The sequence below is a fragment of the Hyla sarda genome, chromosome 3 (genome assembly GCF_029499605.1).
Source record: "Hyla sarda isolate aHylSar1 chromosome 3, aHylSar1.hap1, whole genome shotgun sequence".
Classification (NCBI taxonomy): domain Eukaryota; kingdom Metazoa; phylum Chordata; class Amphibia; order Anura; family Hylidae; genus Hyla; species Hyla sarda.
This window is the reverse complement of record NC_079191.1, coordinates 141629270-141653856: the sequence shown is the minus strand read 5'-3', so window position 1 is coordinate 141653856 and position 24587 is coordinate 141629270. Positions and strand designations below refer to the sequence as shown.

General features: G+C 42.0%; 1 protein-coding gene across 13 annotated transcripts; it reads right to left on the bottom strand.

Annotated features, from left to right (window-relative positions):
• Positions 1–731: 731 nt before the first annotated feature.
• Positions 732–22660, bottom strand: GPR160 (G protein-coupled receptor 160). 13 transcript variants are annotated; one of them, XM_056565144.1, is made up of 2 exons: positions 22455–22660; positions 732–1867 (listed from the first exon to the last, which is right to left on the bottom strand). In XM_056565144.1, exon 2 carries the CDS (start codon positions 1848–1850, stop codon positions 783–785), a length of 1068 nt encoding a protein of 355 aa, XP_056421119.1. In that variant the 5' UTR covers positions 1851–1867; positions 22455–22660; the 3' UTR covers positions 732–782. The 13 variants fall into 13 exon arrangements, with proteins under 13 accessions (XP_056421119.1, XP_056421117.1, XP_056421121.1 ...); XM_056565142.1 differs by having other exon boundaries at positions 732–1870; positions 22455–22658; XM_056565146.1 differs by lacking the exon at positions 22455–22660 and adding an exon at positions 22422–22433 and having other exon boundaries at positions 732–1870.
• Between the last annotated feature and the right edge of the window lie 1927 nt (positions 22661–24587).

Genomic DNA, 24587 nt, shown 5'->3' with positions numbered 1-24587 from the left:
CTTTTTGAAGGTACATGCTTAGCCCATATTGAGCTTCTGTATGGATCTGTAATTTGTTGCCTTACTGTTCTTTTGCAAGCCTTCAATTCTCTAGATTCAACTTTCAACTTCAGTTGCATGCACTGCTTCCCACCATTTTGTAATTTAAAAAAAAAGCATTAATATATTTATCATCAAGCATTTCTAGGCATATTTAGTGGTGATTTTTGTTAGTTTCTTTAATTTTGTACAATTGTGTAATTTTGTTTTTTCTTGCATTTTCAAGTTTCTTAAGGAGCCTATAAGAGGGGGGGGAGGGAAGGAAGTCTTTGTACCACAGGCTAAAATCTACTGCAGCCAGAAACCGGTATAGACTTCAGCTACAACGTATATTTTCTGGTGTGTCCTATAGTAAATGTAGCTGGCAGCAAGTGGCTACTGCCCCTTTATACTAAGCCATGCCCACATTTTTTTTTATGGTATAAAACCCATTAAAAAGTTTCAATTTTTTTGTGCAAATTAGCAACTTTGTTAGAAGACTGGCATATTTACTTTAATAACCAGCCTTCCATAGTATTCTCTTCTAAAAGCATTTCTTCTAGCAGTGACTACACTACCTTGTGGAGTACTCAGAAGGACACAAACCTGCACCAAGGAAAAGGTCAGTAGATATAACAAAAATCAGTCATGATTAAGTCCAAAGTGAGTGTGTAAACACATAAAATAACACATGGTGTTTTTTTGTTTTTTTCTTCAATTTTATTCTATACAAATCAGGAGTAGCTTAACCTACAATGAAAGCATTAAACAGTCATTACTGAAGAGGTAAACTCATCTCGGAGAGGCATTACTTTAGTATATTCAGCTTTCAAACAAGGCATAATACAGTATTTCCAGCTAATAAAAGGGTCCTTAGAAAATGTATTTTCAGTTCTTTGAAGATCAGGATATTTAAGTCCATAGGAAACTCCTATTAGGAAACTGTTCATAAAATATAACCAGGGGACATTCATATCCATGTATCCTGGGATATGTGCACACAAAACAATTATGACTATTTGAAAAACAATAAATGGGGCCCAAGTGCCCAAAAAGGAGAACAAGAGAGCTGCCATGAGGCGTTTACCTCCTTGGACAGGCCACATATCTCCTTGTGGGAATGAAAATAGGACCACAGTGTTTCTGGCGTAGGATATCACTTTTAATGACTTTAAGAAAGCCACAATTTCAAAACAGCAGAAAGAAAGTGCTGTAAAAATACTACAGACTAAAACAATGGATAAGTAAAAACTTTGGCTGCTAATGTAAAAAGTGCACTGATAGCCAGACTGTCCCATGTCCAACGCTGGAGATCTCATTGGTGAGAGAAGAACATGGGCAAATGCCCCAGTCCATAGAAGAACAACACATGCTGTATATAGAAGTCCTGAACAGGCACATGGGATATGTATAGACTTGACAATAGTCAAATAGTAATCTAGTCCAGACGCCAAAAGAAACGGCAAATGAAGGATACCATAGGTATGAGATATAATCTGTGTAAACAGACAGATGTGGTAACTGGTGAACCTTAGGCCCACTACTGTAAAATCCTGAAAATAGTGGATGGCAGCAATGGCAAGTAACAGCATAAAGTCCACAATAGCTAGAGAGACGCAGCAGTAGCCCATTAAGCTTGTGCCAACATTCCTGTGTCTTGCCCCAAGAATTAATATGTTCAGGATCACTTTTCCTGTTATTATCAAGATCAGTATACAGCTGGGTTCAAGACTCAATGAGCCTGTCAGCGGCATCTCATGTCCATCCATTGTATCTAGGCCGGTCACGTTGTCCGCCACAGAAAAATTGACGAAAGCTAGGCCATTATACATAGTCTTGGATCTTCTTCCTGCTGGAAAGATAATAGATTTACTTCAGATACCATGAGGAATGATTTTTAAAGACCCCTTGCCCCTTTAAATACCAAACAAATAGCTTTTATTAAAAATGTATTCTAGTGACTAATGACAGAAGAAAATCTAACTCCGTGTCCCTTAGTCTCTCTAAAACTGGGTTCACACTAGCGTAACACATGACATGCACAAGTCCCTGACTGACCATGGGTGTAATGACTAGAGATGAGCGAACTTACAGTAAATTCGATTCGTCACGAACTTCTCCGCTCGGCAGTTGATGACTTTTCCTGCGTAAATTAGTTCAGCCTTCAGCCACCTGGAAAAGGTGGATACAGTCCTAGGAAAGAGTCTCCTAGGACTGTATCCACCTTTTCCAGCCCACCGGAAAGCTGAACTAATTTATGCAGGAAAAGTCATCAACTGCCGAGCGGAGAAGTTCGTGACGAATCGAATTTACTGTAAGTTCGCTCATCTCTAGTAATGACCCAAACCTACAGATATTCATTGAGGTCATCAGACCCAGTCAGGCTGGGACTTGTGAATGTAATATAGATGAAAACTGCGTCTTTAATACACTAGTGTGAAACCAGCCTTACTGTTCAGAGGCAAGTTTGACTACCTACACAGGGCAGATTTCAAACTGGTAAATAGCTGTAGATAAAAGATAAGGCACAGAGTTCCAATGGACATTTCCCACATATGATAATTACAATATACTTATCAATCCAGCTCTTTTCTATTAATCCTGTAATAATGATCAGCAATTCTCCAGGGCATGGGAACAATACATACAATAGTACGGCACTGGAAATAGTGTTAAGTGCCCGGAACTGGACTGAAGGAATTGTACAGTAGCTTGTAATGACTGAAGACTTATCCCTCTGGGGAGATTTAGCAAAACCTGTGCAGAGGAAAAGTTGCCCATAGCAACCAATCAGATCGCTTCTTTAATTTTTCACAGGCCTTCCTAACAATGAAAGAAGCGATCTGATTGGTTGCTATGGGCAACTTTTCCTCTGGACAGGTTTTGATAAATCTCCTCCTATGTTCTTAAGTAAGATTTGGCGCACATTCATGGTGGAAAGGTCTAGTGCACCAGATTGTGTGGCTGTTTAGTACATACAGGCATCACTGGCCTTCATATTGAGAAATGTAATCCTTTTCTTGGACAGAAAAAGCCTCTGCAGTTGCATATGTAGCAGAAGCCTTAGGCCATGTTCTCACATCAGAATTTTCATGCCGGATTCCACATTGGAATCCAGCACAGATTCCACTGCGTCAGAGTCCAGTTGAATTCAACAGGATTCTGCTGCCCTGTGCACACGGTGGAATTACCGTGCCAGATGTTTCCGGCGCGGACATTTCATTTTCCGTGTCTGCACAAAGAATAAACATGTTTTCTTTGTGTAGAGTCTGCACGGAATGCATAGCAGTCTATGAAATTGCGCATTCCTGTGTGGTCCTAGCACTGTCATATTATGCCTGCACCCTGCAGAAGTTTCTGATTATTGAGTGACAAACGAGTTTGGCGTTTTATCTTGTATACTACTATAGTTCATTTATGTAAAAATAGAGATTTTTCTGCATTGATCATCCCTTGGATCTAAGCACTAATTGTGCAGTTGCTCAGGGTGTAAACTATTGGATCCTATTTTGATGAAATTATACATTTTATAATTTACTATCACTATCTGATATTTTAAAAGGAGATCTATAAAAAGTTAAAGTTTAAAAAAAAGGCACATATCCTTGCAAATATTTTTTGTGTTTCTAATTATTGATATTTGCCAGATATTGGGGTGCTCAAGCATGGTCTGACATTACAAATGTTTCACAGACACTTTTATATACATATTATGGAAAGCAAAAACAGAAAAAGAAAAAAAAATGAATAAAGGTATAAAAACACTGCAGTGTATGAGCAATTTGTCAACAAGAAAGATTTGCGTCCCTGGGAGTTATATACAAATGTCAGTAAGTATGCTGAAGCTTCCCAACACACGCTACATACACGCATAATAGAACATGGTAAAGAGGATGTTTCAGGGGTACCTCCAACTTGGCTCCTGGCTGGTTCTCCTGCCAGACAGCTAAACCGGATGGCAGGAAACACATCTGGCATCACCAAGGCTCTTGCCAAGGTAACTTTAGCACAGAGAAGCCTCTTCAGCACAGTAGCTTGCCTCAGCATCCATACTACTATTCATCCTCCAGCTTCCTCTCCTTTGAGGAGGTACAGCCAGGATCAACTTTCATTAAGCTGAACAGCACCTGTACATCTGCCCTATAAGCTGCATAAATGTCATTGGGGGCTCAGGACAACCATATATTTCAGCATTTAGGGGATGTTTGTTCATGCTAAATCTCAATTGTGAGATGACGTTCTATTTTAAGAGCAGTTTCTTTTAGAAGTATTAATTTTGCTCCACTGTAAATATGGTGGGCACTGTGTGTGCTATACTGTGTTCAGCTAGGTTTTGTTTTTTACAAGCAGTTTGAGCACCTTTTTGGGTCCTGAGTTGCTGGAACTGGTGAGCAATACAACTAAAAAAGATCTGGAGTACTTCTAAACAGACTTAAATTACTTCTATATAAAAATCTTAACCCTCCAGTAATTAGCTGCTGTATGCTCCAGAGGAAGTTGTATAGTTCTTTATCAGGGACTGTCCAGAGTAGGAGCAAATCAGTTCCTGACACAGACAAAGGCGTCAGCGCACTGTGGTCAGACAGACAAGAACTATACAACTTCCTCTGTAGCATACAGCAGCTGATAAGTACTGGAAGGATTTAGATTTTTAAATAGAGTTAAATTTACAAATCTGTATTACTTTCTGGCACCAGTTGATTTAAGCTTGTCTGTCAAGGTGCAGGGTGGGTGGAAAGCTAGAGGGCAAAATGTGCATTGTGAAAGTGATGTTGAACCAACACTTCCTCTGTATATCTGGCCCATTGACTATGATGAACAAGCCAGTGGGCTTATTTAGCAGACAATATTGGCTGGGCTCGAATTACAGAGGAACTGTGATCAAGGACCAAAAGGGATTGTGCATAAAAGGTTACTTGGCATATTGTCAGGAGACCCTTTGCACAGGAGTTGTCATTTGGACATGCAAGGCCTGATGACTTGCAGTAAGTAGACTGTGAGCTAACACAGGGATCCATTACCACTTGGGAGAATTGGGCCAGTTCTGGTGAGTTTTCTGGGGGAAGTGGGAAACTTCAACCTGAAAAGTAGACTAGGCCAGTTGTGTTGCGTTTTGTTTTCCTCATGCTAAGGGTTGGCTACAACTAAACTGTAAATCGTGTGTAGCTGGCCTGGGGTCCCTGCGGAGTCAACTGTCAGAAAAACACCTGGAAAAGTTTCTCTGAAATAGAAGTTTTTAGCATCACCTAAAATGGACATCTGTCACCAATCCTCTGGTGAAAATTGTTACCATCAAACCTTCATACCGAGCCTCTGTGTGAAAAAAAAAAAAAAGTATAAAGCTTGTCTGACTGCTCCTTTTCAAACCTTTAGGGCCTGCTATATATGAACACTGGAAGTTTTATGGGAACTCAGGGATCGGGAGGGGAATTAATCAATTGTTTTCTAGTGTTAGTTCAATTGTAGAGGGGAAAAAAAAATTAAAAAAAAAAAAAATCGCATTCTAGTAGACTTTCCTGCGCCAAATTCATCAAAAGTCACACTTCACGCACAGGAACGACACCTCAGAGTCCTATTTTTCTCGCCTGTTCTGAGGTGTATATGAGGCAGGGTGAGTAACAGAACACTCATGGTCTGCCATATAGGTTTGAATTTTTTTTCCTTTTTAACCCCTTAAGGACTCAGCCCATTTTGGCCTTAAGGACTCTTTTTTGTGGGGTAATTAAAACGAAAAACGCAATTTTGCTAATTTTGGAAGGTTTCGTTTTCACGCCGTACAATTTATGGTAAAAATGACAAGTGTTATTTATTCTGAGGGTCAATACAATTAAAATGATACCCATTATTACATACTTTTATATTATTGTTGCGCTTAAAAATAAAATCAAACTTTTTAACCAAATTAGTACGTTTATAATCCCTTTATTTTGATGACCTCTAACTTTTTTATTTTTCCGTATAAGCGGCGGTATGGGGGCTCATTTTTTTGCGCCATGATCTGTACTTTTTTTTGATACCACATTTGCATATAAAAAACTTTTAATTAATTTTTTATAATATTTTTTTAAATAAAATGTATTAAAAAAGTAGGAATTTTGGCCTTTTTTTTCTTTCACGCCATTCACCGTACGGGATCATTAACATTTTATTTTAATAGTTCGGACATTTACGCACGCGGCGATACCAAATATGTCTATAAATTTTTTTACGCTTTTTGGGGGTAAAATAGGAAAAAACTGACATTTATTTATTTATTTATTTATTTATTTTTTTTTTTACACTTGAATAGTCCCCATAGGGGACTATTCATAGCAATACCATGATTGCTAATACTGATCTGTTCTATGTATAGGACATAGAACAGATCAGTGTTATCGGCGATCTTCTGCTCTGGTCTGCTCGATCACAGACCAGAGCAGGAGACGCCGGGAGCCGGACGGAGGCAGGAGAGGGGACCTCCGTGGGGCGTTATGAATGATCGGATCCCCGCAGCAGCGCTGCGGGCGATCCGATCATTCATTCAAATCGCGCACTGCCGCAGATGCCGGGATCTGTATTGATCCCGGCACCTGAGGGGTTAATGGCGGACGCCTGCGAGATCGCGGGCGTCGGCCATTGCCGGCGGGTCCCTGGCTGTGATCAGCAGCCGGGATCAGCCGCGCATGACACGGGCATCGCTCCGATGCCCGCGGTTATGCACAGGACGTAAATGTACGTCCTGGTGCGTTAAGTACCACCTCACCAGGACATACATTTACGTCCTGCGTCCTTAAGGGGTTAAACCCCTTAAAGGGGTACTCTGGTGAAAACCTTTTTTCTTTTAAATCAACTGGTGGCAGAAAGTTAAACATATTTGTAAATTACTTCTATTAAAAAAATCTTAATCCTTCCTGTACTTATTAGTTGCTGAATACTACAGAGGAAATGATTTTCTTTTTGGAATGCTCTCTGATGACATCAAGACCACAGTTCTCTCTGCTGACGTTATTATTATAACGCTTTTATTGTTTTCTTTAGTGGGATTTGAACCCAAGTCCCCAGCACTGCAAGGCAGCTGTGCTAACCACTGAGCCACCATGCTGCCCTTAGCATATATCTCCTGATGTACTAGCCTGTCTCCTGGTAGCGCCTCCATGCTCTGGACACTACACAGACACAGCAAGCCTCCTTGCCACAGCTCGCATTGCTGTGCCATCCTGGATGAGCTGAACTACCCAAGCCACGTGTGTGGGTTGTAGACTCAGTCTTATGCTACCAAAAGTGACCAAAACATCAGCCAGGAAGCGTAGGAACCGAGAAGTGGTCTGTGGTCACCACCTGCAGAACCACTCCTTTATTGGGGGTGTCTTGCTAATAGCTTAAAATTTCCGCCTGTTGTCTGTTCCATTTGCATAACAGCATGTGAAAATCATTGTAAATCAGTGTTGCTTCCTAGATAGACTTGGAGTTACATTATGCTTAATTGTTCCCTTTATTTTTTGAGCAGTGTAATTTGTCAAGTGGGCAACACTGTAAAGAAAGTAAACAGCCAGGCGTCAGGCAATGGAAACAGGCTGCCTCACTTGCCTAAAGCCTTGCTGCTCTGCATCCTCATCCTTTCACTGCTGCCCGCTATGCAAAATTAGCCCGCAGGAACAATTGGGGGGGAGGATCTGTCATTACAGGAGCAAAACCACGTGAATCCCCCCCCTCTATAAAACCCTAATGGTACAGCCTACCTAAAAACATAAATTAGTATACGCTCCTTCCGGACACCCTATAACTGCAGGAAGAGGGTCACCTACTGAATTCCTGTCTAGCTATGTAGATAGGCCCATCTCCCCACTTTTGAAACATACTACCGCTTTCCTTCGTGATACAGTGGGGGGGGGGATCTCATCTCTGCTCTACACTGTTTTAGTGGCAGAAGGGTTTTAAGCTTGCCTCAATAGACATGGAGAGCTTGTACACCCGCATTTCACAGGATGCGTGTGTACAGGCTTTTTGCAAATTTTTCCAATGTACTGAAAAATCTGGCAAGTTTATAGATTTTGTGGCTGAGTCTGTATCTTTGATTCTCCAGAATAATGCCTTCCAATATGATAACCAATGGTATAGGAAACAAATGGACATGGCGATGGATATGCCTATCTCGTGCTAATTCACAAAAAAAAAAAAAAATGTTGCCTATGTTCGAACGGAAATTTGTATTCACATCTTTAAACCCTTATGTATCCCACCTTGAGAGTTTCCTCCGTTTTGTCAACGATATTTTCTTCGCGTGAGACGGTACTAAAGAAGAGTTTGATGGCTTTGTGAATTTATTTAACGTGATCAATGTTGTTAATATGAGGCTTACATCATCCTTTTGGGATCAAACATTGGAGTTATTGGATGTTAAAATTGAAATCATTGATGGTTTCCTGAAAACTTCTGGTTACAGGAAACCTACATCCAAAACTCCATTTTGCATTATAAATCCCCACATCTCACCCATGCAAAAATAGTATTCCTTACAGCCAACTAATTCGCCTTAAAAAGGGGTACTTTTTTTTTTTTTTTTTTTTATCAACTGGTATCAGAAAGTTAGATTTGTAAATTACTTTAAAAATCTTAATTGTTCTAGTATCAGCTGGTGTATGTTCAACAGGAAGTTCTTTTCTTTTTGAATTTCTTTTCTGTCCGACCACAGTGCTCTCTTCTGACACCTCTGTACATGCCAGGAACTGTCCAGATACAAAAAGACAAAAAGCAGATGAGCACTCCAATGTGCCATGGTTCCCAAATATAAGGCAGAATCTACAGGTAGGATAAAACTCACTGTTTTTTGTTGTGCAATTCACGAGGCACAATGCTCAGAGGATTCGATCATCAACAATCACATCCTACAGGCTCGGAGAATGGTGGTAGTATTTCCGTATTCGGCTGAAGCTTCAACCCTTTACTCAAATTCATGTGGAGATAACAGCATACAGGAGGTTTCTACACTGGTAAAGTGCAGGTTGTAGGGATGTGCAAAAGCACTCCATGGATAAGGTGCAAACATTATTGAATAAAGTGCAATTTTATTGTAAACATGTAATGCGTTTCAGGGACGGTCCGTCCCTTTCATCAGATATATGCTAAACATGATCAAAAAACGCCAAGTCAATGCACATGACCGGAAAAGGACATCACAATCGGAACGAAAATTTTATAATCTAAAAACAAAAACAGTCCATCATATTCCAATTAACTTTGCGTTGTTCTCTCAATGGTCTCGTTCAGACCATGGGGCCATAAGGAGTTCAACTTAAAGATCCAGAACAATTCCCGATTTACAAGTCTCCGATACCGATCAGGACAACAAACAGGTATGCTCTCTAAAACACAGTTTAAAGGGTACACCGGTGGAATTTTATTTGTGTCACTCACAAAAATCTTTTTAAATCCCAAAATAAAAATAAAATTGATAGGTGTATGTTCTCATTTAAGAATACTTCTATGAATTGCCAGATTAAAAAAAATCTAACCTTTCTAATTGGTACATGTTGCAGCAGGACAGCGATTTAAAAGTATGTGTGGCAAAATCCCCAACCATAACCCATAGAAAAAAAACATTACCATACGAGACTTCATTAAAAACCAAAACCGTTAGAGCAAAAAAGTCTAACTGGTTAATAGATAGCTGCCCAATAGGGAACTTTGCATGCGGTTCATGTTCTTTCTGTAACTACAATGCTAAATATTCAGGTAACACAGTATTACGTGTAGATCTGATCATGCTGTCTACAGTCTAATATGCAGCTGTGGGAGGTTTCATTTTAGTAAAACCATTAGACCCCTATTCCATCGTATTCAGGAACATAGTCAATCCCTGACTACAGGAATCAAAGCAACCCGTTTTATATCCTACATGTAAGAAGTAAACAATGACCCGAGCGCCATGAAAATTTGCTGCCTTAGAAAGCGTGGAATACGCAGATAGAGGTAAAGACAGACACCAACAGCTACTGATAAGGAGTCTAGATAGATACTCCGCACAGAGGCAATGGGTCCTTTAGGGCTCAATGAGTGCAATGAGATGGGAGTTTCTCATCTCCTACGTCAGTAGCTTTGGTTCCTGGATCTCACCTTCATAGTAGGTTTTTGATTTTAATCAGTATTTTTGCATCTTTGTCTGTTTTTTGCTTTGTTTACATGTCATAGTGATACCTGTATGCTCAGATTTAAAAGCACACCCACTTACGGCATGATGCATAGGCTTTACGAACGGTCCGTCACCTTTCTCCTTCCCCCCACATTGTCCTCTTACCTGCTCCCCGCCTGTACATGCTGATGCACTGTTTGCTTCAATAAAGAAGCTACGCACTGCAAATCTTACCTAGTGAGTGCTTAGTTTTCATTCTTCTATATAGATTGGACTATAAATAGTGTATTGCTAGCCCTCAGGTGAATGAGACTAAACTGCAGTCAGACACCTGCTACAAAATGTATGGAGCTGTACCTGCTATGCCCACTTCAATCACTGGCTGAGAGGGTGCTGGGAGTCACCCATATTAACCTGTTTCTAATGGCCTATCCAAAGGCTATGCCATTAATATTAGCAATGGGAAAACCATGCGAGTACTAATCTACAGCACAAGCAAGTATGGAAACAGAAGCACAAGTTTTAGAGGCCTGTAGAACTAAATGTGGTCATTGTACCCATCACTGCCATTTAATTAGTGCTGTAGTGCCGGAGCCTCTCCCCATATCTGTTCTTGCATCCATGGTGTAGACTTATACAAACGGAAATCATTTGCACATTGGACAATGCATAGCTCAAGTTACTGAGGAGCTGCTAATCATCCACACAGCTGTATACCTAGCCATGGTATCCACTTACATACAAGCTCATCCAGCTTTTCTACTTATTTTACTCAGCCATAATCCATGCAGGAACATGGAACAATTTGCTATATATTGTCTTTTAGGTGGGGTTCAGACTGGGGAATTTTCAAGCATAATTCCGCTTGGGAATTAGAGTGCAGCGGAATCCCATTGCTGTCAAATGGAGTTTTGCTGCATCGTCCACACTTCCAGAGATTCCAAAATGTCCATACAGTCAGAAAAATTCTCAATGTGATCCTAGCCTTAGAAAACCCATCTCATACACTATTCCTGAACTGTGAGATAATAAGTGATCCTCATCTCTTGGACAGAGTGGAGAGTAATTCTAAAGAGAGATCCAAGAGAATTATCCAGCCTTAAAATATTGATGGCCTATCTTCAGCATGGGTCTGACTTGCAGAAAGCACTGACAGAGTTTAAATGATTTCTACACCAACATGGATAAATCTCCCCTTTATCCCTGGTAGATTGCCCCCCCCCCTCAGAGAAACCTATGGACATCTTCTCAACTGAACCCTTGGCAGAAAGGCTTAACCCCTTTAATAAAATGTATATTTCTTCAACTCCCATATCCACTTAATAAAATCAGAAGGTTAGGGCTGTGCTTAGTCTTTCTTTGGCACAAGTCATAGGGTCAAAGATCAGAACTGAAAAGCAAAAGTGGTAACTTTAGTAACGTTTGTTCACACAGCGGAATTTCTGCAATCTAAACACAGAAATTCAAGCATCATTTATTTCAATTCTGCCACATAATTCCACAAAATATACGACTAGTCCTAAATTTAACAAAATGCAGAAAGCAGAATTTCTGGAGGAATGCCTGCTGCAGAAATTCTGTCTCAATAGGACTGCAGAATCCCATTCAAGTCAATTTGCAGTAAATTGCCACAGAATTGGTCTGAATTCTTCAATGGAATTCCGCAAGGAAATTCCGCTGCGTGAACATACCATAACATACCCATAACATCCCTGATAGGAAAGTGGATGGGCAAAATGAGTATTCAAATTAAAGTTCAATTAAAACATTCATCTAAGAGGTATAAAGGCTTTAAAATCTTTTGGCCAACGCAAAGCTCAGGTCTGTAAGCTCTGGCTGGCAGGGCCCGCACGCCTACTGCTTGAATATTTTGTGCGTAATATTGTAATGTCTAATACTTGTCTCTATTTGCATCCTCAAATTTGTAAAGTGCTGCAGAATCTGTTGGCACTATATGAAAATGATTATTATTAACCAGTTAAAGACAGAGTGTATGGGTACACCCTTGTCCCGTTACCCAAGGTTTGAAGTGTGCTCAGGAGCTGAACACACTTCATACCCCATGGGTCCCAGTTGCTATCAGCAGCCAGGACCCAGGGTTAATGTTGGATATCGCTAATTGAGCTGATGCCTGGCATTAACCCATTAGACGCAGTGATAAGAGTTTATTGCAGCATCTGAAATGTTAAGAAAACAATCCCAGCAAGATGTCCTGATCAGCTGAGTGGATGGTGGGAGGGACCTTACCTGCTTCCTCTCCGTCTGATCGGGGATCTGATGCTCCCAGCCAGCCACGGCAGGCTAGAGCAGCAGAGCACCGATAACACTGATCAATGCTGAGCCAAAGCTCAGCATTGAATAGTGTATGCAATTGAAAGATTGCATGATATAGCCCCTTATGGGGACTTAAATAAATAAAAAATGTGAGTTAACCCCTTCCTAAGTTTAATTCTCGTTTTTCCATTTTTTTAAAATAAAATAGTGTAAAAACAAAACAATCATATGTGGTATACGTAGATGTCCGAACTATTAAAATATAAGGTTAGTCTGCACAGTTGATGGTGTACACTTAACACCAAAGTCCAAAACTGTGCATTTTTCATCACTTCATATACAAAATAACTAAATCATAAAGCTCTGTAGTAAAAAAAAAAAAAAAAAAGAAAATGACATTTTTTAAACATAACGTTGATGCATGTAGTTATATATATTTTTTAATTAGTCAAATAAAATCTACATAAATTGGGTATCCTTGTAACTAGAGATGAGCGAACTTCCAGAAGTTCGATTCGTCACGAACTTCTCGGCTCGGCAGTTGCTGACTTTAGCCTGCATAAATAAGTTCAGCTTTCAAGTGCTCTGGAAAAGGTGGATACAGTCCTAGGAGAGACTGGAAAATGAAGGAGAAGTCCGGCACTGCAGTGGAGGCAGCTTTATTAAGTGAGAAGCACACAGTAAAAACACACCAGTCAGACATGTTTCAAGCGCGAACGCTCTTCCTTGGTGACTCTCTTCCTAGGAGAGAGTCTCCAGCCCACCGGAGCACCTGAAAGCTGAACTCATTCATGCAGGCTAAAGTCAGCAAACGCCGAGCCGAGAAGTTAGTGACAAATCGAATTACTGGAAGTTCGCTCATCTCTACTTGTAACTGCATAGACCTATAGAATAAAGAGATGGTGTCATTTTTACTGAAAAAGTGCTCTCAGTAGAAATGGAAGCCACCAAAAGTTACAAAATGGCGTTTTTTATTTTTATTTTATTTGACCCCATAAAATTTTTTTTTTTAAATTTGTGTTTTGCTGCAGATTATGTTATAAAATAAGTGATGTCATTACAAAGTATGATTGGTGATACAAAAAACAAGCCCTTATATGGGTCTGTTGGTGCAAAATTTTAAGCGTTATGATTTTTAGAAGGGGAGGAGGAAAAACGAAAGTACAAAAATGAGAACTGGCCGGGTCCTTAAGGGGTTAATAATAAAAAAAGTTAATAGTTATACAAAGAGCATGATTGGTGATTTTTTAAACAAACCATACACAGTGTAACCTTCGTGATTAAAATAAAAAAAAATAATATTAATTTATAGAATCAAAAAACAAAAAAATGAACATAAAAACCTACTAATTTAAAACTACCAACCCAAGTGGGATAATTTAGTGCACAATTTAGTTCATAGGCCCCCATTCACATGATGGTTGGACAATCCTACCAAAATTGATGGGTTCAGTAAACTCATGTAATATGTGCCCCTTCCTTCACTGGGTTTCCACGCAACAGATTTTTATTTCTTATTCAAAGTGGATTCAAAACAAAATGAGAAATATAAAGTAAGAATTTATACTTCACCTTCCTGCTGCATCTACTTCTGACTTTGGCTCAAAAACTGCAGTAGAGGTTGTAAAAAAGTGGAAAGCTAGCATACCAAATTGCCCTACAGATAAGAGCTAATTTCTGTGGGTCCTTTCCGATCAACCTATTGTCAAGAGTAAATAAGTAAGACTGCTTTTACATTACGTTTTGTGCCCTCCATCAGGCTACACCTCGGCATCCTGTGAATGAGCTGAATGTAGTCTAAATAGGGGACATTTATCAAAGCATTTAGGCTTTTTTTTTGCTTAAAATTGTCGCAAAAAAAGTAGCATGTGCGACTATTTTTTGTACGACTGATTGTGCAGTGCCCTAAGCAAAAAAGAAACTCTTACCAAAGCAAAAAGTGATTTTTGACTTGCAGTGGTCAGATTTATCAAGTGCAAAAGTCGCAAAAAAGTTGCATCACATCAAAAAAAAAAAAAAAAAAAATCCAAAAACAAAAGAACTTTCTCTGTAATATACAGCTGCTGGTAAGTACTGGAAGGATAAAGAATGTTTTTAATAGAAGTAATCTACAAATCTAACTTTCTGCCACCAGTTAAAAAAAAAAATATATATATATATTATAAATATATCTTCTGTAACTAACAGGACATGCCCTGCCATTCCTCTGTAACACGACATTTCAGACGAAGAAATGAAAGTGCCTTGGGTGGTGTAATGTCAAATATATTTTGTGACACAAAATGCTTTAATAAAATACGTCATAAGTTGAGACTGGACAAGTCCTGGAGAGCCTCATTGATGATAAAAAGTAGGGTCTGCAGCACAGTACAAATACTCAGGTCGCCAAAACTACCAATAAGAGCTGAAGGGGCACACCAGTCAAAGTGCAGCAGCCCCTTCACTTTGAGCTATGTTTCCTAACCAGTGTGCCCAGCTGTTGCAAACCTACAAATCCCAGCATGCCCACACAGCCCTTGGCTGCCCTAGAGATTGTGGTGGGCTAAAGCCCAGGACCCCAATTAACTGACAGATTTGTATGACCATGTTAGCTCGCGAATCTTAGAGATTGGAAGTTTTTGTGAATACGTAGGTGGTAGTAAGCGTCCCTGAGGTCTAATGTAGCCATGACTGCCCTGCTTTTTATTAGGTGAATGGCTGACCTCACGGTTTCCATCTTGAACTTTCTGTAGGTTACTAGTTTGTTCAAGGGTTTCAGATTGATGAGTCCTGAATTTCCCATTTGGCTTCTTGACTAGAAAAAGACAGGAATAGTGACCTGAGCCCCTCTGGTCTTTTGGGACTTCTATGACTGCCCCTAAATCTAATAGATCCTGGACTCCCTGGAGGAATAAGGCTAGGGGGCCTGGGGATTGGTTGGTTACCACAAATCTTGGGGGAGTGGGAAAGGAAAATTCTATCTAGTAACCCTCCTGAATGTTGACTATCCAAGGATTGGGAATCGTTGATTTCCAAATGGGGGCGAAGGATGACAGTCTCGCCCCTACCGGAATGGCGTCATTGTTTACCTCCCCCAGTGATGGACTGGTTGGGGTTAAACAAGAAGCCTCTTCCTCTATCAGCTTTGCTGTAAGACCAACAGCCTGTCTTACCCTTTCCTCCTCTAAAGGTCTGATTAGTTTGAGAAAAGAGATAAAAAGGGGTCTTTTTTGGCTGAGCTTTCTCTTTGGGAAAACCTTTTTTTTTTGTCAGAGGCCTTTGCCTGGATAATATCCAAATTAGGTCCAAAAAAATTGTCCATGGAACGGAAGGGAGGCAAATTTGATTTTTGGAGGCAACATCACCTGTCCAGGATTTTAACCATAACACCCTTCTAGAAATATTGGACAGAACAGCAGTGCGGGCAGATAACTTGACAGATTCTGCAGATGCATCCGCTAGAAAGTTAGTAGCCATTTTAAGATTAGGCAGACTTTCGATGATATCCTCTTTAGGTGTATCGCCCTGTAAGTAACTGAACTTGGTTAATCCATACCCCCAAGGTTCTGGCTACACAGGTGCTATGTTGGGCCTAAGCAAAGTAGCTGCTGCCTCCCAGGTTTTTCTCAAGAGACTCTCTGCTTTTCTGTCCATTGGGTCCTTTAAAGGGGTTAAACAGTGCTTAAACATCTTATCCCCTATCCAAAGGATAGGGGATAAGATGCCTGACCGCGGGAGTCCCGCCGCTGGGGACCCCCGGGATCATGCACACGGCACCCCGTTTGTAATCAGTCCCCGGAGCGTGTTCGCTCCAGGACTGATTACCGGCGACTACAGGGCGGGCAGCGTGTGACGTCACGCCTGCGCCGGCGTGACGTCACACTCCGCCCCTCAATGCAAGTCTACGGGAGGGGGAGTGATAGCTACCCTGTATCCTCTTCTTCCTGTGGGCTGTCTACACATTCACCTGCCTCAATGTCTTTTTGGATTTTCATAGATGTAGACTGACTGCCTGACTAGAAGATAAACGCGGCCGGAAGTGACCTCTAGAGGACTCAGACATCACCGGAAGTGACGTTTAACCATAAAGTCCTCCAGCCTAGTGACGCCGCGGCCTGTGCCAGCCTGCATGGGACCGGAAGGCAGGACTTGGGGGGGGGGGGGGGGGGGGGGGGAAGTCAGTTTCCGGAGCTCCATCGCAGACAGAGCCAACGCCGAATCCAGGTAATTGACCTGGTAAAAATCTTCTATGGGGCAGACAAACATTAGTAACCCCTAGAAGGAAAGATCTACTGCACTTTCAGAGATTCCTTCCCTAATCGGGTCAGGAAAAGCACTGGGAATGGAGAGGAATGACGTAAGTGTACGTCCTGGTGGCGTGGTACTTAACGCACCAGGACGTACATTTACGTCCTAAGCATAACCGCAGGCATCGGAGCGATGCCCGGATCATGCGCGGCAGGTCCTGGCTGTTGATCGCAGCCAGGGACCCGCCGGTAATGGCGGACACTCGCGATCCCACGGATGTCCGCCATTAACCCCTCAGATGCCGTGATCAATACAGCTCACGGCATCTGCAGCATCGCGGTCAATTAAATGGATGATCACATCGCCCGCAGCGCTGCCGCGGCGATCCGATCATCCAGCACGGCAGACGGAGGTCCCCTCACCTGCCTCCGCTGCCTTCCCGGTGTCTTCTGATCTGCCTTCCCGCAGACCAGAGCAGAAGATGACCGATAACCCTGATCAGTGCTGTGTCCAATACATAGCATTGAACAGGATTAGCAATCGAATGATTGCTATAAATAGTCCCCTATGGGGACTATTAAAGTGTAAAAATAAAAGTTAAAAAAGTTTAAAAAAGTAAAAGGGAAAAAACCTCTCCCCCAATAAAAACGTAAGTTGTCCTATTTTCATTTCCTATTTCACCCCCAAAAAGCGTTACAAAAATATTTTATATACATATTTGGTATCACCGCGTGCGTAAATATCTGAACTATTAAAATAAAATGCTAATGATACCGTACGGTGAGCGGCGTGAAGAAAAATTCCAAAATAGCTAAAATGAAAAAGTTATGGGTATTCAAAATAGGGGGATTTTAAACGTACTAATTTGGTTAAAAAGTTTGTGATTTTTTTTTTAAGCGCAACAGTAATAGTTATCATGGGTATCATTTTAATTGTATTGACCCAAAGAATAAAGAACACATGTCACTTTTACCGTTAATTGTATGGCGTGAAAACGAAACCTTCCAAAATTAGCAAAATTGCGGTTTTCTTTTTAATTTCCCCACAGAAATAGTATTTTTTTGGTTGCGCCATACATTTTATGGCAAAGTGAGTGATGACATTACAACAGACAACTGGTCGCGCAAAAAACAAGCCCTCATACTAGTCTGTGGATGAAAATATAAAAGAGTTATGATTTTTTGAAGGAGAGGAGGAAAAAAAAAAAATCGAAAAACGTAAAAATAAAATTGTCTGCGTCCTTAAGGCCCAAATGGGCTGCGTCCTTAAGGGGTTATGGACCAAGCCCATTTTAATCTTAAAGGGGTACTCCGCCCCTAGACATCTTATCCCCTATATGAGTGGCGGGACCCCCGGGATCTCAGGTGCAGCACCCACCTGTTAAGGCTTCCGGCAGCGCTGGAGGCTCTCATCCTAACACCTCCCGACCACGGTGACATGAGATCGTGACGAGGCGCAAGGATGAGAGCCTCCAGCGCTGCCGGAAGCCGCAACAGGTGGGTGCTGCAGCCGAGATCCCGGGGGTCCCCAGCGGCGGGACCCTCGCGATCTGACAGGGAGGAAATTTAAATGAAAACCACAATTTTGCAAATTTTGGAGGGTTTTGTTTTGACACTGTACACTTTACAGTAAAAATGACATGTGTTTCTTATTCTGTTGGTCAATACAATTAAAATGATACCCATGGCTAGATACTTTTATATTTTTGTACCGCTTAAAAAAAAAAAAATTATTTAAAACTTTTTGTACAAAATCAGTAATCTAAAAATCGCCCTATTTTGACCACCTATAACTTTTTCATTTTTCCGTATATAGGGCGGTATGAGGGATCATTTTTTGCGCCGTCATCTGTACTTTTTATCGATCCCACATTTGCATATATAAAAATTTTAGATAATTTTTTTTGAATAAAATGTGACAAAAAAAGCTGCATTTTTGGACTTTTTTATGTTTACGCCATTTACCGTACAGGATCATTAACATTGTATTTTGATAGTTCGGACATTTATGCACGCGGCGACACCAAATAGGTTTAAAAATGTTTTTATGCTTTTTGGGGGTAAAATGGGAAAAACTGACAATTTTAATTTTTATTGGGGAAGGGTATTTTTCACTTTTATTTATTTACACTTTTCATGTCCCCATAGGGGACTATCTATAGCAATCATTTGATTGCTAATATTGTTCAGTGCTATGTATAGGACACAGCACTGCTCAGTATTATCGGTGATCTTCTGCTCTGGTCTGCTCGATCGCAGACCAGAAGACCCCGGGAGACGGCCGGAGCCAGGTGAGGGGTCCTCCGGCTGTCATGCTGGATGATCGGATCGCCGCGGGCAATCCGATCATCCATTCAAAATACCTCACTGCTAGCAGCCGGAACCTGCCGTGTGTGATGCAAGCACCGTTTCGATGCTCGCGGTCACACACAGGACGTAAATGTACATCCTTGTGCGCGAAGTCCCGCCAAACCAGGACGTACATTTATGTCCGAGGTCATTAAGGGGTTAAACTGTTTTTTTCCTGTCCCAATTAGGCAGAGGCAATCTCAGAGTGCTGTCATGGAGACGACTTGGGAAACTTTTTAAAAATCTACTCGTGCCAGAACGTTAAACAGATTTGTAAATTACTTCTATTAAAAAATCTTAATCCTTCCAGTACTTATCAGCTGCTGTATAATACAGAGGAAGTTCATTTCTTTTTTAATTTCTTTTCTGTCTGACCACAGTGCTCTCTGATGACACCTCTGTCCATATCAGGAACTGTCCAGAGCACTAACAATTCCCTATAGCAAACCTCTCCTGCTCTGGACAGTTCCTGACATATGAACAGAAGTGTCAGCAGAGAGCACTGTGGTCAGACTAAAAGGAAACACAAAAAGAAAAGAACTTCCTCTGTATTATGCAGCAGCTGATAAGTACTGGATTAAGATTATTTAATAGAAGTAATTTACAAATATGTATAACTTGCTGGCACCAATTTTCCACCGGAGTTTTAGGCACCTCCCCCACTGTACTATTACTTTACCCCTATTTATAAAGTCAAGGAAGACAAGTGGTGCCCGACAGCCGCTCATCCCACTGGAAACAGCACATTGGCCCAGATTTATCAAACTGTGTGAGGATAAAATTGGAGAGATTTTCCCGCAGCAACCAATCACAGCTCAGGTTTCACTTTACCACAGCTTCATAGCTGAGCTGTGATTGGTTGCTATGGGAAAACCACTCCAATTTTTCTCACACAGTTTGATCAATCTGGGCCATTATGTCTAAGGCTGGGTTCACACTACGTTTTTCAACTACGGTTCCTGCATACGTTTTCATTAGTCAAAACGTATGGAACGGTATTGAAAACCGTATACATAGGCAAAGCATTGCAAACCGTATGCACCCTGATGCATACGGTTGCGTACGGTTTGCTTGCAATACGGTTTTTAACAGTACTCCAAACTGTGTTCAACCACGGTTTTGGCTCCAGTTTTAAAACCGTATTGCAACCACATATACGGTTCCATACGGCAAAACCATATGCGTTTTTTCTTTGCACATGCGCATCCTAAAGTCCCCACCAAAGACCCCTCCCATTAAAAATGGACAGAATTTTCAAAAAACTTATGTTTTTTTTTAATAAATACGGACAGAACAGTATGCACTTTTAAAAACGCATACTGTTTACTTTTTCCCATACTGTTCCATCTGTTCCCCCTCCCCCCCCCCCATTAGGTGATAGAAAACGTATGCGGGAACCGTAGTTGAAAAACGTAGTGTGAACCCAGCCTAATCTAGATTTAGCCAACAGCAGATATTAAGCATGGCTCAGGTAGTAGACTATAGGGCAGATCCACAGACAGGTAACTTCAGGCTGCATTTGCTTGAAACCTTCCCCTGAACATTTTCCTGATGTGTTCAGTAATTTACATGATGCCTTGTTAGTGACGGAAACCACAATGTAAAAAAAAATATATATATAAGTAATTCTAGGTGGAGATACCGACAGATTCCGTAGTGGGCGCCAGCAAAACACGCCAGCCTTAGGACAGCTCTTAAATGCGCCTTCTCAATACATGGCAATGTATTTCAGAGCGGATTCCGCTGACAGAATGACAAAGTTTATTTTTTTCGGTGGAGTCTGGGATCCAGAACATCTGCCGTGGAAATTCCGATCTCCCTAACAGGGCGCCGCCATAAGCACTCAAGGTGAGCGCTAAAGCGCGTAGCGGTTACCTAGAGGTCGACGGTGACGCGCCGTCTCCTCCCCGTCCCCATACAGTTCTATGGGGAAGACGGGGAGGCACGAATGCCATAGAGATGTATGGAGGAGGCGTGCCGGCCGCAACGTCATGCTGCGGCTGGCATGCCCCCTGCACGGGAGAGCTGCGGCCCCGTACAGGAGATCAGACCCCCCTAGCGTTCAGACCCCCCGCGATCAAACACTTATCCCCTATCTTGAGGATAGGGGATAAGTGTTTGTAACGCTGCAGATGTCCTTTAATGGGAACTTAGAAGGGGGTCCTCCCTCTATATCAGTGTTTCCAAACCAGTCCAATCCAGCTGTTGCAAAACCACAACTCCCAGCATTCTCAGAAAGCCAAAGGCTATCTGGGCATTGAGGAGGCTGTAGTATTGCAACAGCTGGAGGCACACTGGTTGGAAAAACACACTTTACATTTCCCAGTCCTTTGAAAGCTACATCAGGCTCAAACAAAAACAAACAAAACTGAAGGAGGAAAATGTTCCCGAAGGACAGGTTTTCCTGCTTTCTTTTAATGTGACCTACATGTTCCTGGTATGAGATGGATAGCTGTGATGCAGCCTGAAGGCACCTGGACACAATACATGAATGTGGTCAGACCTGCTGGTGTGTGGGTGACGAGTTATGTGTCCACAGTAAACTATCCCCATTATGCAGTGCTCTCCAGCTGTTGCAAAGCTACAACTCCCAGCCATTTGGCGTCCAGGCATGCTGGGAGCTGTAGTTCTGCATGAGTTGATGGTCCACAGTTTGGAGACCACTGCCTGGTGCACAGTCCACGGACAGCGCTCCACTCTAGGGGGGAGATTGATCAAAACCTGTCCAGAGGAAACGTTGCCGAGTTGCCCATAGCAACCAATCAGATCACTTCTTTCATAGGCCTCTAAAAATGAAAGAAGTGATCTGATTGGTTGCTATGGGCAACCCAGCAACTTTTCCTCTGGACAAATTTTGATAAATCTCCCCCATATATGTGGCCACCAAACATTCAGGAGTCAGACCCCACCAGTCAGCTTGTTATCCCCTACCCAAACGTCACCTGGCAGCTCCATTACAGGAGAAAGAGGGAGACAGGCCGCTGCCAGACACATCCAGTCAGTGCCTGAAGACTTTGTCCAGAATTACTTGGTGTACAGCAGTGGTCCCCAAACTATGGCCCTCCAGATGTTGCAAAACTACAACTCCCAGCATGCCTGGACAGCCAAAGGCTGTCCAGGCATGCTGGGAGTTGTAATTTTGCAACATCTGGAGGGCCACAGTTTGGGGACCACTGGTATACAGCAAGATGGTAGAGGGGGAATGTATCCAATGCCAGTGGTCTTCAACCTGCGGACCTCCAGATGTTGCAAAACTACAACTCCCAGCATGCCCGGACAGCCGTTGGCTGTCCGGGCATGCTGGGAGTTGTAGTTTTGCAACATCTGGAGGTCCGCAGGTTGGAGACCACACGCCTGTCTACGTGAGCCTCACCCGCTCTATGGCTCCTATATATAGATGACTAGAAGTGACTGCAGCGGACCCCAGCACACCTGCCTATCGGCACCTGAGGAGCTGAACCCCCGTCACAGCCTCTTACCTGCTCCCCGCACAGGAACATATGTCCGCCGCTACTGCTCGTGTTCTCTACAGGACACATACATCCTCTATGCGCCCCTCCCCAGTGCAGGCAGCGCTATAAGGGCGGGCTCTGTGCTCAGGTGTGCGGGGCGGCTCCATATTGCGCCATGGACACCTGCTACAGGGGAGCAGTTACCCCTAGCAACCGGACAGGTCATCACTGTTCAGTGCACGGTAGAAAATGAAAGCAATAATTTGAGGCTGCTTTGGGCATTTCCTTTTTGTACAGGTATTAACCCTTTGAGGAGGCAGAAATGTTTCATTTTCCCCTCCTTACATAATAATAATATTAATAATACTGCTTTTAATTTCCCAGCTACAGACCCATATGAAGGCTTGTTAATTTGCGCCTCTAATGGGACTTTGTAATGACACCTTTCATTTTACCACAAAATCTAGAATTTAAAAAAATAATAATTTTAGGGTAAAATTGAAAGACAACCCTGCCATTTTGCAACTTTTAGGGGCTTTATCCTCTTCTGACCCCTGGCTAGGTTCAGACTTCGGAATCTCCAAGCAGAAAATTTCCGCCCAGAGATTCCGAGTGCGGCCAGCGCTGACTGAATCAGTTGGCGCTAGGACCGCGCGGACACTGCAGTCTCCAATAGACTGCAATGTGTTCCACGATGATTTCCGGCATTAAGAAAGAGCAACGCCATTTTTCAGGCGGACATTTCCAAGCGGATTTTCCGTTCACAAATTCCGCTACACAAATTCCAGAGTGTGAATTTGTGAACGGAAACCCATTCACTATACAGTACATTTTAGCAAGCGGGATTTCCGCCTACAATTTCAAAGCGGAGTTGCAGGCGGAAATTCCATAGTCTGAACCTAGCCTAAAGCTCTTTTCTGTATAAGGCTAGGTTCACACAGTGGAATTTCTGCTGGAGATCAAGTGGGCGGCACTAGGACCGCATGGACTACATTGCCGTCCCCATAGATGGCAATGCATTTCTGAGCAGATCTTCCAGAAGATCCACCCAGAAATGCATTGCAGTCTATGGGGGCAACAATGCAGTCTGCTCGGTCCTTGCGCCGCCGGCTCAATCTCTGGCTAGAATTCTGCACAGACATTTTGCAGTGTGAACCTAGCCTAAGGGTCTGATTTTTGTGCCGCGATCTGTACTTTGTTTGTTTTGATGGGACTTTTTGATCACTTTTTATTCATTTCTATAAGTTTTTTCTGGCATATAATGTGACCAAAAATCCGCAATTCTGGAATTGGTATTTCTTTTACACCATATAACGTTTACACCATTGACCATGCAGTTTCATTAACATATTTTGACAGTTTGGATATTTACCCAGGCAGCGGTACCATATATGTTAGCATTTATGATTGATTAGATTATTTTATTTGAAAAATGGGAAAAAGGGGTAATTCAAACTTTTATTAAGGGCTTATTCATTTGTAATAACTTTTTTTTTTTCTTCACATTTTGCTCAATATTTTTTAGTCCCCATAGGGAACTATTAGCCTATGTTCACACGTCAGAACTCCCATGCTGAATTCTTCACGGAGATTCCGCAGCAGCAGAGTCCCATTGTATTCAGATGTTTATGAGACGGCGCATTCCTGTGCGGTCCTAGTGCCGGCAGTCTGCAGAATATCCACACAGAGATTTTTTGTGCTGACATTTTGCTGTGTGAAGATAGCCTTAGAAGCAAGGGAGGAGGCAGAGGGCGTACATTTAATCCCTTAGGGACTCAGCCCATTTTCACCTTTAAGGACTCAGACCTTTTTTACACATCTGACCACTGTCACTTTATGCATTAATAACTCTGGGATGCTTTTACCTTTTATTCTAATTCTGAGATAGTTTTTTCGTGACATATTCTACTTTAACATACTGGTAAATTTTCGTCATTACTATTTACTTGCATCCTACAATAACAAGCTGGTGTAGACCCCAACTTTACCTTTTAATAAGAGGTAAAAGGAGAAAAATCCCCCCAAAATATGTTAGGCAATTTATCCCAAGTACGGAAATACCCCATATGTGGCACTAAATTGTTGCCTTGAAATACGACAGTACTCCGAAGTGAGAGAACGTCATACGAATTTGAGACCTGAATTAGGGATTTGCATAGG

Coding starts and splice junctions, on each gene's coding strand:
- GPR160 (XM_056565136.1), bottom strand. CDS start 21,464: ATGTATTGTGTCCAGGTGCCTTCAGGCTGCATCACAGCTATCCATCTC. Junction 1,871..21,403: donor CCATCTCATACCAGGAACAT/GTAGGTCACATT, acceptor TTATCTTTCCAG/CAGGAAGAAGATCCAAGACT.